Genomic DNA, 14,599 nt, shown 5'->3' with positions numbered 1-14,599 from the left:
GCCTGGCTAAAGGAAGACACCTACTGAGCCAGTTAGTCAGAGTTTGTTGAGACCTGCCTGGCTAAAGGAAGACACCTACTGAGCCAGTTAGTTAGAGTTTGTTGAGACCTGCCTGGCTAAAGGAAGACATCTACTGAGCCAGTTAGTCAGAGTTTGTTGAGACCTGCCTGGCTAAAGGAAGACACCTACTGAGCCAGTTAGAGTTTGTTGAGGCCTGCCTGGCTAAAGGAAGACATCTACTGAGCCAGTTAGTCAGAGTTTGTTGAGACCTGCCTGGCTAAAGGAAGACACCTACTGAGCCAGTTAGAGTTTTTGAGACACCTACTGAGCCACTAATGTTCATAAAGAAAGTAAGCTATGTTATCAAAAAATTTCTTCATTCTGTAGCAGCATTTTAATATCTTCCAAATGGTTAGGACATGAAGCTACTGCATTTGTCTACTCCACAGTTGAGATGAGCACCCAGTTCACTGATCCATCCCACCCATCCAGTAACTTGCATGGGATATAGCTTTGGTCTAATTCATGGGTTCCCAAACTGGGGGTCGAGACCCCCAGGGGGTGGCGACGGGCTTTCTGGGGGGTTGCCAAATGGTAGACTAAACCCTAGCATTGAAAAAAAAAATGCAGAAGGTTGGCGACTCAACTGCGAATGTTGAGGCTAGTTAATAACATGTAATTTCACTTATCATATTAAAACAGTTATCAAGAATAATTCATATTGAAAGTCTACAAGAAAATCTTATTTAGTGCTTATTAATTTCCTTATTAATTTTGACTTTTTATTTCTAAGGGGGTTGCGGGTCACTTACTTTTTATAAAAGGGAGTAACCACTCGAAAAAGTTTGGGAACCACTGGTCTAATTTAGTTAGGATAATTATCTTTACTTACAATTTTTGATCAGGAGTGTGAAGGTCGCTGCAAAAAACTGATGTTGCTTGCACAGATGGTAGGCCTAGCCTGTGTAAACTTGACTCTACACAAGCTTTGTCAGGGGCAGGTTGAGTGGGGTGGATGACAACATCAGCATCACTCAGGCTGGTTGCTTTCAAAGTTTTGCTGCCTACCCTGGTACCTTGAGGTAAACTTCCCTCAGATGGTGCATCTGGCAAGCTGGCTCTGAGGCTGGGACCACTGACAGAGGGACCTGAGTCACTCATAACACTCGATCTTTTCTTTCCATCAGTTGTACTCTCTCCTGTTTCATAGTTCAGGTCTGAGTCAACTCCTTTCCTCAAATAATCATCCACAATCCTACTTTTCCAACCATGCCCATGAAGAAGAAGTTCTTCCAGATACTTTCCACTAGATCTAGCATTGATAATGGGGCAGATTTGATTCTTTGGATGACAGCTCAGGTCTATTGGGGAGCCTGAGGTAAGCTCGCTCATTACGACCATAGTGCTCTGCTGTCTTGATGAGTCCATAGTGCTCTGCTGTCTTGATGAGTCCATAGTGCTCTGCTGTCTTGATGAGTCCATAGTGCTCTGCTGTCTTGATGAGTCCATAGTGCTCTGCTGTCTTGATGAGTCCATAGTGCTCTGCTGTCTTGATGAGTCCATAGTGCTCTGCTGTCTTGATGAGTCCATAGTGCTCTGCTGTCTTGATGAGTCCATAGTGCTCTGCTGTCTTGATGAGTCCATAGTGCTCTGCTGTCTTGATGAGTCCATAGTGCTCTGCTGTCTTGATGAGTCCATAGTGCTCTGCTGTCTTGATGAGTCCATAGTGCTCTGCTGTCTTGATGAGTCCATAGTGCTCTGCTGTCTTGATGAGTCCATAGTGCTCTGCTGTCTTGATGGCTCTCCCAAAACCTTGGCTGGTGGCTCCTTAGATTCGGTTGGCTGAACTTTGTTGGCATACTCTTTTAACTTGTCCACAAATATGTTTTGGCAAGTGATCTTCATAGCACCATCTTTTCTCAGCTGTTCCATGCTATGTGCTGTCATAGCACCATCTTTTCTCAGCTGTTCCATGCTATGTGCTGCCATAGCACCATCTTTTCTCAGCTGTTCCATGCTATGTGCTGTCATAGCACCATCTTTTCTCAGCTGTTCCATGCTATGTGCTGACATAGCACCATCTTTTCTCAGCTGTTCCATGCTATGTGCTGTCATAGCACCATCTTTTCTCAGCTGTTCCATGCTATGTGCTGTCATAGCACCATCTTTTCTCAGCTGTTCCATGCTATGTGCTGCCATAGCACCATCTTTTCTCAGCTGTTCCATGCTATGTGCTGTCATAGCACCATCTTTTCTCAGCTGTTCCATGCTATGTGCTGCCATAGCACCATCTTTTCTCAGCTGTTCCATGCTATGTGCTGTCATAGCACCATCTTTTCTCAGCTGTTCCATGCTATGTGCTGTCATAGCACCATCTTTTCTCAGCTGTTCCATGCTATGTGCTGCCATAGCACCATCTTTTCTCAGCTGTTCCATGCTATGTGCTGTCATAGCACCATCTTTTCTCAGCTGTTCTACTTTTCTCCCGTTGTTCTTGAGACCAGCAGAGTGCACCTTGGAGTGAGGATCTGCTGTCAGCCATGGGTACCAGAGAGGTTTGGCTGCAGCTATGGCTGGCTCACAACTTGTGCTTATGGCTGGTGGAGCAGAGCTTTTATCCATAAGGTGCAAGTGGGGAGAGATGGGGGAGGTGGGGGTAACAGGGGAGTAGCTGTTGTGTGGAGGTTGGCTGGACAGATTGAGGGGGTGGCTGCTGTCATCAGATGGCCTATGGTAGAGGAAGTGTGGGCTGGATCCATAGCTAGTGCTGCTTACCATTCCATAGGAAGGTATTTGTAAGGAGTGTACAGGCTTCACTTGCTCTGCTCTTCCATTTTCTGGGGGGAGATTTAAAGTTTTTGGATTTTTCTGTTTGTGTGGCAAATGGCTGGGCTGTCCAGCATGGCATGTGACAGAGATGGTGGGCAGGACGAGCTGACCGGCTGGGGAGTTGCAAGCCGTGGTCTGGCCTGCTTGCCTGAGCACTAGCACTGCCTGAGGGGGTGAGCAGCTGGAAGAAGGAAATAAGGCACATGTCTTGTGTAGCATGGTTGGCCTTGTGTTTTCTTCAGTTGCTCTCTGACATTTCTCAGCACTGAGCTCACCCATCTGCTTATTGACATCAAGGGGGGTTAATGTGTCGGCACATGCAAGGACACCAAACTCAGGACCCTTGCTGTTGGCATCTGAAAGGACTGCAGACCCATCCTGTTCTTCAGCTTGACTTGTCATTTGAAGGATGTCATTCATTGACAATGTGGTACTTTTGACTTGTGCACGTTTTGGTTCAGGGGGTTTAACCTGTGGGAAGCCATCTTTGCTATCTGAGTCCATGGACTCATCAGGAGTTGCCAAGCGCAAGATATCTTTCATAGAAAAGGAGGCACAATTGACTTGAGCTTTTCTACTCTCCAAAAGTTGAAGAGTGCTAGCCGTGGTTATCTCTTCCTGAGCAGACTGCGGCTCTGAAGCTGTGAGCTCAGAATTGCTGAATGTAAAGTTGGATGGAACTGGTGAGGAAGAGACAAGTCTACTGAAGGGCAGAGGTCTGGTGCCCAGATGTGAAGCACCATTACAGCCAGGTTTCAGGCTGGCTTGCCGGTGGACCAAGTTCAAGACATTTCTGCTGCTAGAGTTCAACCTTTGGCCAGTGTTGCCCTTGCATCTTTTCTTGTTGGAGAGTGCAGGAGAGGCAGCAGCTTGGACTGGGGCTGTGTTTTCATTGCTCCCCCCAGCTGTGCCGTGTCTGTCTGACTGGGCTGGGATGTCAGTCAGGTTGGCTAGTGTTGCCATGTGTAACAAGCTTAAACTATTCAAAAGCTTGCCACATTTTTTCTTTCTACCACGTGCTTTGGCTCCAGTTTTGCCAGGCTTTTCATCTGGAATAAAGCCATGGCTTTTTTTGGCCTGTTTATCCAAGCTACAAGTTCCCAAAGCCTTTTTAGTTTTGCTCTGTCTGGAGATCTGGCCTGGGTAAGTGTAATCTTCATCACTCACTTCACAAGAATCTGAACCTGATGTGTCCAATGCTTCTGGATAAAAGGCATACTTGACATGCTTTTTTCTTCTCAAGCATTTCTGAGTGTCCATGCAAGTTTCATCATTAGAGCTGCTGTTGCCTTCATCCTGCAATGAACTTCTCTTCACCCTGTTTGTTTTCCCCTTTTTGAGAGGAATCTTTCTCCCAGGATCAGCTGTGTTTACATTTGGCAAGGTTTCAGCCCTTGTTGCAATAGAACAGCTTCCCAGGAGACAACCTTCAGCTTTCTGCTCCCAACTCAGTGAACCGGGCTCACTAGTCAATTCTAGAACATCACCAATTGAAGTCTCCAAAGCTGACATCTCCCTGCTAGTTAGTCGACTCTCCCTGGATGACTTCTCTCTGCTAACTAGTTGAGCCGGTCTCATGTGACTTACTTCTACTCTTGTAGTGCTCATCTCATCATCTAGAAATAATGGACTCTTCATCATCTCATGACCATATGAATCAGTCATTGCCTCATGACCTTTTGTATCTGTCATTGCCTCATGACCTTTTGTGTCATTTATTGCATCATGACCTTTTGAATCAGTCATCATCTCATGACCATATGAATCAGTCATTGCCTCATGACCTTTTGTATCTGTCATTGCCTCATGACCTTTTGAATCAGTCATTGCCTCATGACCATATGAATCAGTCATTGCCTCATGACCTTTTGTATCTGTCATTGCCTCATGACCTTTTGTATCTGTCATTGCCTCATGACCTTTTGAATCAGTCATTGCCTCATGACCATATGAATCAGTCATTGCCTCATGACCTTTTGTATCTGTCATTGCCTCATGACCTTTTGTGTCATTTATTGCATCATGACCTTTTGAATCAGTCATTGTCTCATAACCTTTTGAATCAGTCATTGCCTCATGACCTTTTGTATCAGTCATTGTCTCATGACCTTTTGTATCAGTCATTGCCTCATGACCTTTTCTATCAGTCATTGCCTCATGACCATTTCTATCAGTCATTGCCTCATGACCTTTTGTATCAGTTATTGCCTCATGACCTTTTGTATCAGTCAATGTCTCATGACCTTTTGTGTCATGTATTGACTCATGACCTTTTCTTTCAGTCATTGCCTCATGATTTTTTGTATCAGTCATTGATGCATAATTTTTTGTATCAGTCATTGATGCATAATTTTTTGTATCAGTCAATGCATCATGACCTGTTGTATCAGTTATTGCCTCATGACCTGTTGTATCAGTTATTGCCTCATGACCTGTTGTATCAGTTATTGCCTCATGACCTGTTGTATCAGTTATTGCCTCATGACCTAGCAGATGATCCCTAACAACATGAGGCACAGAAGAGAAGTGCTCCTTCACATCAATAATAATAGTGTCACCACTATCTGAGTCTGAAGAGATATCTTCAAAAAACGCCATCTGGCGCTTCAGAAAGTCATCTTTTTCACATCTGGATTCCAAATGGGCCCTTTTGTTTTGTCTAGAACCAAATGATTCTTCAGTGAGCAGACTTTTGTTTTGTCTAGAATCAAATGATTCTTCAGTGAGCAGACTTTTGTTTTGTCTAGAATCAAATGATTCTTCAGTGAGCAGACTTTTGTTTTGTCTAGAATCAAATGATTCTTCAGTGAGCAGACTTTTGTTTTGTCTAGAGCCAAATGATTCTTCACTCAGCAGACTTTTGTTTTGTCTAGAATCAAATGATTCTTCACTCAGCAGACTTTTGTTTTGTCTAGAGCCAAATGATTCTTCACTCAGCAGACTTGTGTTTTGTCTAGAGCCAAATGATTCTTCACTCAGCAGACTTTTGTTTTGTCTAGAGCCAAATGATTCTTCACTCAGCAGACTTTTGTTTTGTCTAGAATCAAATGATTCTTCACTCAGCAGACTTTTGTTTTGTCTAGAGCCAAATGATTCTTCACTCAGCAGACTTGTGTTTTGTCTAGAGCCAAATGATTCTTCACTCAGCAGACTTTTGTTTTGTCTAGAGCCAAATGATTCTTCACTCAGCAGACTTTTGTTTTGTCTAGAATCAAATGATTCTTCACTCAGCAGACTTTTGTTTTGTCTAGAGCCAAATGATTCTTCAGTGAGCAGAGCTTTACAAAAAGCTCCTCTCAGTAGAGTCCATGTTTGTGGCTGGGGTCCTGCCAGTTTCCCTCTTAAGATCATCTCCTCCAGGAAGTCGTCCTCATCATCAGAGCTGGAGGAATACTCCCCTGTCTGCAGCTGCTTCAGGTTGGCAGCCAACCTGCTCAGGAAACAGGAAAAACTACGCTGCTCAATGCCAGTAAAGAAGTTGTCAGAGCAAGGGTCACTAGGAGATTCTCTGGACTTGCAATGACTGAGGAAATGTTGCTTGAACTTGGAGAAAAACTTGTCTTTCTTTATGCAGGTCACATTGGATTTACTGGCCCCAGTCTTGGGGCCAGCAACCACGTTTTTTGGCAGGCTGTCAGGACAGCATGGCTGGCTGTCAGGACAGCATGGCTGGCTGTCAGGACAGCACGGCTGGCTGTCAGGACAACATGGCAGGCTGTCAGGTTGAAACTCCAGCTGAGAGAGCTGGTAGGAGCGAAACTTCCTGTACAACTGAAACTGGCTTTGTGTGTATCTTTGACTTAGTTTGGATGGAGCAGTCTTGTCAGACTTGAGTTGTGTCCTGTCACTTAGTGTAGCTGTCCTAACAATATCTTTAGAGGACAGAGTCTGATAGGCCTGGGCACTGACTACTTCAGTAGGTTTAACATCTACTCTTTGCATCCTTATAACCATTGCTTGATGACCTTTGAACTTTCCAATCACAATGTAATGCACTCCTTCTTTTAAAGGTGTTTTTTTCCTCTCCTTCTGTCCACCCATGCCCCTTGTTTGCCCCCGCCGCCTGGGCTTGGAGTGCTCCTCTAGTTGGCAGCCAGGACTGGCCTCATGTTTTCTCAAACTCATTTCTCCATTCCTCCTGCCCCGCTGAGTTGCTACAGGGAAGGAGACAATGTTTTTTAAATCCTTGGCCTGGATGGATTTGTTCCTTAGTTTCCTGGGCTTGTCTACAGCTAACTGTGGACTTCTCTTCATCCTTTTCTGTTTCTTGGTCGGCTCTGGCTGACAGTCTGGACTGTTTTCTGACAAGTTTCTGGCATCAGACTGAGCACTGGTGCTGTCTTGCGTCTTGCTGACCAAATATGCAGCATGGCTGTCCCACTTGCGTGCGTTCACCTGGGTATTGACAGTGGAGGTGCCAGTGGTGTGCTCACCACTGTGGCCATAGACACGTCCACCATCAATTCTGCTTGCTAGCCCATGCTGGCCCAGGGAACGCAACTCGTTTTTTTGATGCGGGTGGTAGCTCGTCAACTCTGCTTGTGTGTTGGAACTGGTAAAACCCGCATGTGTGTTGGAACTTGTAAATCCCGCCTGTGGGTTGGAACTGGTAAATCCCGCCTGTGTGTTGGAACTGGTAAATCCCGCCTGTGAGTTGGAACTTGTAAATCCCGCCTGTGTGTTGGAACTTGTAAATCCCGCCTGTGTGTTGGAACTTGTAAATCCCGCCTGTGAGTTGGAACTTGTAAATCCCGCCTGTGTGTTGGAACTTGTAAATCCCGCCTGTAATTGGGGTTGCTGATGTTGTAGCATGTAAGTGTACATGCCCTCCTGTACATGATTTGTATGGTCCAGCTGGGTGGGCTGGTCCCCTCTCTTGTCAGTGTATTGCTGGAAGCCTGCAGTCAGGAAGTGCCTGCTGGGGCCTGGCTGCATGGGGTACACATAGCTTCTCTCTCCCAGCTCAGGCAAACTCTGAGGGCTAAAACCTGAGAGCTGATGGCTGGCCTGGCATCTTGACCTCTCAGAGTTCCTGGACGCAGACCTTGACCTTGATGAAGCCACCTGTCTAGCAGTAGCATGGAAAGAGCTAGGTGGAGCAACTTTGTTAGGTGGAAAGTCTGTGTCAAACTTGCTGAGACTGCTGTCTTGGCTGCTGCTGTCCCTCTTGTCAGAGCTGCCAGTGGGAATGTCCAGGTTGACCCTGTTAGTGGAGCCATCTGCTGAGTAACTGGACAGCTGGACCCCAAACCTAGACAAGTCAGCCTCAGACAGTTGCCTCACCTTCACCATTTCTCTGCCAATTTTTAACAAACTGTAGCGCCGTGCATCCATTGGATGCATCCTAACCACTTTAAAATTATGCTTACGATACTCTGGTCCCCTATAGAACTTGAGCTTCTTGAAGACTGGTGTGGGCACATGAAAAGTGTAGGTGTAGGAAGGGTTGGCACCATGCTCAAGGGAGTTCCTATAAGGTAAACCAAGCTTCTTGAGGCGGCTTTGTTTGCCCACACATGGGTAATTGTTCCTCTCTGCTGGCTTAAGCTGACTGCCAGCACTTGCTTCATCTAGGTCTTCAGACTTGACTTGATCTAAGCCAGCACTCAACTCTAGAGCCATCAAATCTTTGACAGCTGGACTGGCCTGCCTGAGCTCTGATGTGCAAGAAGACTGAGGGGATTGATAGCTGTAAAGGCCAGTGCTAGAGGGGTCCCAGCCACTCTCCTGTGTGCCAACATCAGAGACCAGCTGGAGCAGGCTGGACAGGGAGGATTTATCCCCTGTCTGGCCACCAGTGCTCTGGGGAGAGCTGTCTGCCCCCCCACTGGTCAGCTGGCTTTGGTAGTAGGGAGACATGGCAGCATCTGCACTGAATGACCTGTGCTGCAGCCTCCCCATCAGGCCACAACTGCCATTGGAGCCCTGGCCCTGGTGCTCCCAGTGCTGCAGCTGCTGCCAATGGGCTGGGTAGCCATGCTGCTGGTTCCACTCCTGCTGCATCGGCTGCTGGGGCCAGCTGGGTACAAAACCTTGCTTTCTGCTGTCAGGAGAGAATGCTGCCGGTCTGCTGTCAGGAGAGAATGCTGCCGGTCTGCTGTCAGGAGAGAATGGCAGTGAAATAGAATGAGACCTGCTGGGCCGTGGCATCATCTGAGAGCTGAGCATTGACTTGGTGAAAGCTTGGCCTACAGGGGGAGGCTGGGGAGACGAGAGACTAGTGCTGCGGGGTCTGGCTTGGCTGGCTTTACTTTTTTTCTTGACTTTGGGGGAAGGACTTAGCATTGGCTTCTTCATGACTGCTTCTCTGTCTTCTTTTTTTATTGGAATTCTCATTGGAGATTCTTCCATGAGCAACTGTTGAATCATGGGAGTTGATGAAAGAGTACAAGTGCAGGCGTCCTGTGCACCAGTCTCCAGCTTAGTGCTCTGCTCACAAGTCACACCAGGCTTGAACTCCAATGTGGAGATTTTGGTCGAGGCAGCAGTAGATTGATTGAGTGAACTGGGGAACTTGAGATCACCTGAACTGGCAGATGGTCTGCTGACTGCAGCTATTTGGCTGGTGGCTGACTTGAAGCCAACAGTTTTTACTTCTGGGTTCTCCAGACTAGCTTTAGCTCTTGCATCCACACTCAACTCTACTGGGGATCCTAAAGGGTGACCTTGGCTAGACAATTTTTGCTCTTGCGCTGTGTGACCTTGGCTAGTTGACCTTTGTTCCTCTGCTGTTTGACCATGGCCCCCTGCCCTTTGTTCCTGGGCTGTTTGACCATGGCCCCCTGCCCTTTGTTCCTGGGCTGTTTGACCATGGCCCCCTGCCCTTTGCTCCTGGGCTGTTTGACCATGGCCCCCTGCCCTTTGCTCCTGAGCTAGGTGACAATGGCTAGCTGACTTTCGCTCATGTGAAGCCGACCTTAGTTCCTGAGCTGTTGACTGCTCCAGTGAGTGTTGCCTCTGATAGCCAGGTGGGAGCTGGTTGAGTGCTGCCCCAGCAGCCTTGCCACAATAATAGTCAGGATACTGAGAGGGGGGGGAATGGGATGTGAAACCTTGGCTGGCTGAGGGGTAGCTGGTCAGGCAAGGCTGGGTAGAGTTGTGTGCCTGGTAGGGAGGGGGGTACACATGGCCGCTGGCTGACTGGTACACTTGAGATGAGGCTGGGAAAGCCTGGCCACTCATTGCTTGCTTCAGGGGGGGGTAGTGGCTGGCTGCAGCTGGAGGGGACTGATACGCTTGACTTGTGCTAGGGGACTGATAGGGTTGACTTGTGGTTGGGGACTGATAGGGTTGACTTGTGGTTGGGGACTGATAGGGTTGACTTGTGGAAGGGGACTGATACGCTTGACTTGTGCTAGGGGACTGATAGGGTTGACTTGTAGTAGGGGAATGATAGGGTTGACTTGTGGTAGGGGACTGATAGGGTTGACTTGTGGTTGGGGACTGATAGGGTTGACTTGTGGTTGGGGACTGATAGGGTTGACTTGTGGTAGGGGACTGATAGGGTTGACTTGTGGTAGGGGACTGATAGGGTTGACTTGTGGTAGGGGACTGATAGGGTTGACTTGTGGTAGGGGACTGATAGGGTTGACTTGTAGTAGGGGACTGATATGATTGTGGAGAATGATAACTCTGACTTGAGGAAGGGGACAGGTATGGATGTGGTGTAGGACTCTGGTAAGGGAACTGTTGATAAGGGCTCTGAAATGGTTGCTGTGGGTAGGGTGGGGACTGGAAGTTAAAAGTGTTGGACTGACTGTAGGGAGAGGCATTGTGCCAGCTGGGAGCTTGGGACCAGCTGGCCATAGAGGGAGTTGACCAGCCATGCCAAGCTTCAGCAGGGTAACTTCTGGCCAGTGGGCTGGCAGGAACATTGGCTGGACCAGCTGACATTGTGCTGCCAGCTAACACAGACACCTCTCCTGGCTCTTCATGCTCTGCCAACAGGCTTGGACTTGTTGCTCCAGGACTTGAACTTTTCTTCTCAGAGCCTAGAGAAAAAAATGTCTAGTAACTTGCTCAATACAACTTGTCAGTGCCTAGAGTAAAAAATGTCTAGTAACAACTTGCTCAATACAACTTGTCAGTGCCTAGAGTAAAAAATGTCTAGTAACAACTTGCTCAATACAACTTGTCAGTGCCTAGAGTAAAAACTTGCTCAATACAACTTGTCAGTGCCTAGAGTAAAAAATGTCTAGTAACAACTTGCTCAATACAACTTGTCAGTGCCTAGAGTAAAAAATGTCTAGTAACAACTTGCTCAATACAACTTGTCAGTGCCTAGAGTAACAACTTGCTCAATACAACTTGTCAGTGCCTAGAGTAAAAAATGTCTAGTAACAACTTGCTCAATACAACTTGTCAGTGCCTAGAGTAAAAAATGTCTAGTAACAACTTGCTCAATACAACTTGTCAGTGCCTAGAGTAACAACTTGCTCAATACAACTTGTCAGTGCCTAGTGAAACAACTTGCTCAATACAACTTGTCAGTGCCTAGAGTAACAACTTGCTCAATACAACTTGTCAGTGCCTAGAGTAAAAAATGTCTAGTAACAACTTGCTCAATACAACTTGTCAGTGCCTAGAGTAAAAAATGTCTAGTAACAACTTGCTCAATACAACTTGTCAGTGCCTAGAGTAAAAAATGTCTAGTAACAACTTGCTCAATACAACTTGTCAGTGCCTAGAGTAACAACTTGCTCAATACAACTTGTCAGTGCCTAGAGTAAAAAATGTCTAGTAACAACTTGCTCAATACAACTTGTCAGTGCCTAGAGTAAAAAATGTCTAGTAACAACTTGCTCAATACAACTTGTCAGTGCCTAGAGTAAAAACTTGCTCAATACAACTTGTCAGTGCCTAGAGTAAAAAATGTCTAGTAACAACTTGCTCAATACAACTTGTCAGTGCCTAGAGTAACAACTTGCTCAATACAACTTGTCAGTGCCTAGAGTAAAAAATGTCTAGTAACAACTTGCTCAATACAACTTGTCAGTGCCTAGAGTAACAACTTGCTCAATACAACTTGTCAGTGCCTAGTGAAACAACTTGCTCAATACAACTTGTCAGTGCCTAGAGTAACAACTTGCTCAATACAACTTGTCAGTGCCTAGAGTAAAAAATGTCTAGTAACAACTTGCTCAATACAACTTGTCAGTGCCTAGAGTAAAAAATGTCTAGTAACAACTTGCTCAATACAACTTGTCAGTGCCTAGAGTAAAAAATGTCTAGTAACAACTTGCTCAATACAACTTGTCAGTGCCTAGAGTAACAACTTGCTCAATACAACTTGTCAGTGCCTAGAGTAAAAAATGTCTAGTAACAACTTGCTCAATACAACTTGTCAGTGCCTAGAGTAAAAAATGTCTAGTAACAACTTGCTCAATACAACTTGTCAGTGCCTAGAGAAACAACTTGCTCAATACAACTTGTCAGTGCCTAGAGTAAAATATGTCTAGTAACAACTTGCTCAATACAACTTGTCAGTGCCTAGAGTAAAAAATGTCTAGTAACAACTTGCTCAATACAACTTGTCAGTGCCTAGAGTAAAAAATGTCTAGTAACAACTTGCTCAATACAACTTGTCAGTGCCTAGAGTAAAAAATGTCTAGTAACAACTTGCTCAATACAACTTGTCAGTGCCTAGAGTAAAAAATGTCTAGTAACAACTTGCTCAATACAACTTGTCAGTGCCTAGAGTAAAAAATGTCTAATAACAACTTGCTCAATACAACTTGTCAGTGCCTAGAGTAAAAAATGTCTAGTAACAACTTGCTCAATACAACTTGTCAGTGCCTAGAGTAAAAAATGTCTAGTAACAACTTGCTCAATACAACTTGTCAGTGCCTAGAGAAACAACTTGCTCAATACAACTTGTCAGTGCCTAGAGTAACAACTTGCTCAATACAACTTGTCAGTTCCTAGAGAAAAAATGTCTAGTAATAACTTGCTCAATACAACTTGTCAGTGCCTAGAGTAAATAATGTCTAGTAACAACTTGCTCAATACAACTTGTCAGTGCCTAGAGAAACAACTTGCTCAATACAACTTGTCAGTGCCTAGAGTAACAACTTGCTCAATACAACTTGTCAGTTCCTAGAGAAAAAATGTCTAGTAATAACTTGCTCAATACAACTTGTCAGTGCCTAGAGTAAATAATGTCTAGTAACAACTTGCTCAATACAACTTGTCAGTGCCTAGAGAAACAACTTGCTCAATACAACTTGTCAGTGCCTAGAGTAAAAAATGTCTAGTAACAACTTGCTCAATACAACTTGTCAGAGCCTAGAGAAACAACTTGCTCAATACAACTTGTCAGTGCCTAGAGAAACAACTTGCTCAATACAACTTGTCGGTGCCTAGAGAAAATATGTCTAGTAACAACTTGCTCAATACAACTTGTCAGTGCCTAGAGAAAAAATGTCTAGTAACAACTTGCTCAATACAACTTGTCAGTGCCTAGAGTAACAACTTGCTCAATACAACTTGTCAGTGCCTAGAGAAAAAATGTCTAGTAACAACTTGCTCAATACAACTTGTCAGTGCCTAGAGTAACAACTTGCTCAATACAACTTGTCAGTGCCTAGAGTAAAAACTGTCTAATAACAACTTGCTCAATACAACTTGTCAGTGCCTAGAGTAAAAAATGTCTAGTAACAACTTGCTCAATACAACTTGTCAGTGCCTAGAGAAACAACTTGCTCAATACAACTTGTCAGTTCCTAGAGAAAAAATGTCTAGTAATAACTTGCTCAATACAACTTGTCAGTGCCTAGAGTAAATAATGTCTAGTAACAACTTGCTCAATACAACTTGTCAGTGCCTAGAGAAAAAATGTCTAGTAACAACTTGCTCAATACAATTCAAGTTTTTGCTCTAAGAAAAGCTGAGTTACCAGGGAGTTTGTCAGAGGCTCCATCAAACTGTGGCAAGGGATCATCATCCAAGCTCATCTCATCATCACTGTCTACAGCAGGGCTTGGCTCACCCAACCTAGGCAGGTCAAAGTGCACTCCATTAATGACCACACATAAACAAACATATTGGTTAGTGACCACACATAAACAAACATATTGGTTAGTGACCACACATAAACAAACATATTGGTTAGTGACCACACATAAACAAACATATTTGTTATTGACCACACATAAACAAACATATTGGTTAGTGACCACACATAAACAAACAAACATATTGGTTAGTGACCACACATAAACAAACATATTGGTTAGTGACCACACATAAACAAACATATTGGTTAGTGACCACACATAAACAAACATATTGGTTAGTGACCACACATAAACAAACATATTGGTTAGTGACCACACATAAACAAACAAACATATTGGTTAGTGACCACACATAAACAAACAAACATATTGGTTATTTACCACACATAAACACACATATTGGTTAGTGACCACACACAAACACACATATTGGTTAGTGACCACACACAAACACACATATTGGTTAGTGACCACACATAAACAAACATATTGGTTAGTGACCACACATAAACAAACATATTGGTTAGTGACCACACATAAACAAAGCGACAAGATCTCTTGATATTTGACTTTGTTCTTACTTCAATGTTTCTTCCTCTTGGTGCTCCAGAACCTGGGACATGCTCAATGTTTCATCCTCCTCTTCTACAGCTAGACTCTGGTTTAGTATACTATCTTCATCTTCCAGCTGGGCACAAGCTGCTTCTCTCAACAGTGCTGACAGGATGTCTGTCACGCTCTTGTCTGGGGACTCT

General features: G+C 44.8%; 1 protein-coding gene across 4 annotated transcripts in view; it reads right to left on the bottom strand.

Annotated features, from left to right (window-relative positions):
* LOC131939568 (uncharacterized) overlaps positions 1-14,599 on the bottom strand; it is a 76,046-nt gene that overhangs the window by 39,136 nt on the left and 22,311 nt on the right. For all 4 annotated transcript variants that reach the window (XR_009386434.1, XM_059297960.1, XM_059297963.1 and 1 more), the window contains exons 13-15: positions 14,426-14,597; positions 13,724-13,821; positions 893-10,820 (exon numbers count right to left, since the gene is read on the bottom strand). Coding sequence is in view for 3 of the 4 variants with exons in the window: in XM_059297960.1 (XP_059153943.1) it covers positions 893-10,820; positions 13,724-13,821; positions 14,426-14,597 (10,198 nt within the window). In the remaining variant the exon portion in view is untranslated. The remainder of the gene's footprint in view (positions 1-892; positions 10,821-13,723; positions 13,822-14,425; positions 14,598-14,599) is intronic.

This window comes from Physella acuta, unplaced genomic scaffold (assembly GCF_028476545.2).
Source record: "Physella acuta isolate Inbredline_101_S28 unplaced genomic scaffold, ASM2847654v3 ptg000283l, whole genome shotgun sequence".
NCBI lineage: Eukaryota > Metazoa > Mollusca > Gastropoda > Physidae > Physella > Physella acuta.
The sequence above is the reverse complement of the archived record's forward strand: the minus strand, read 5'-3'. Positions and strand labels throughout refer to the sequence as shown.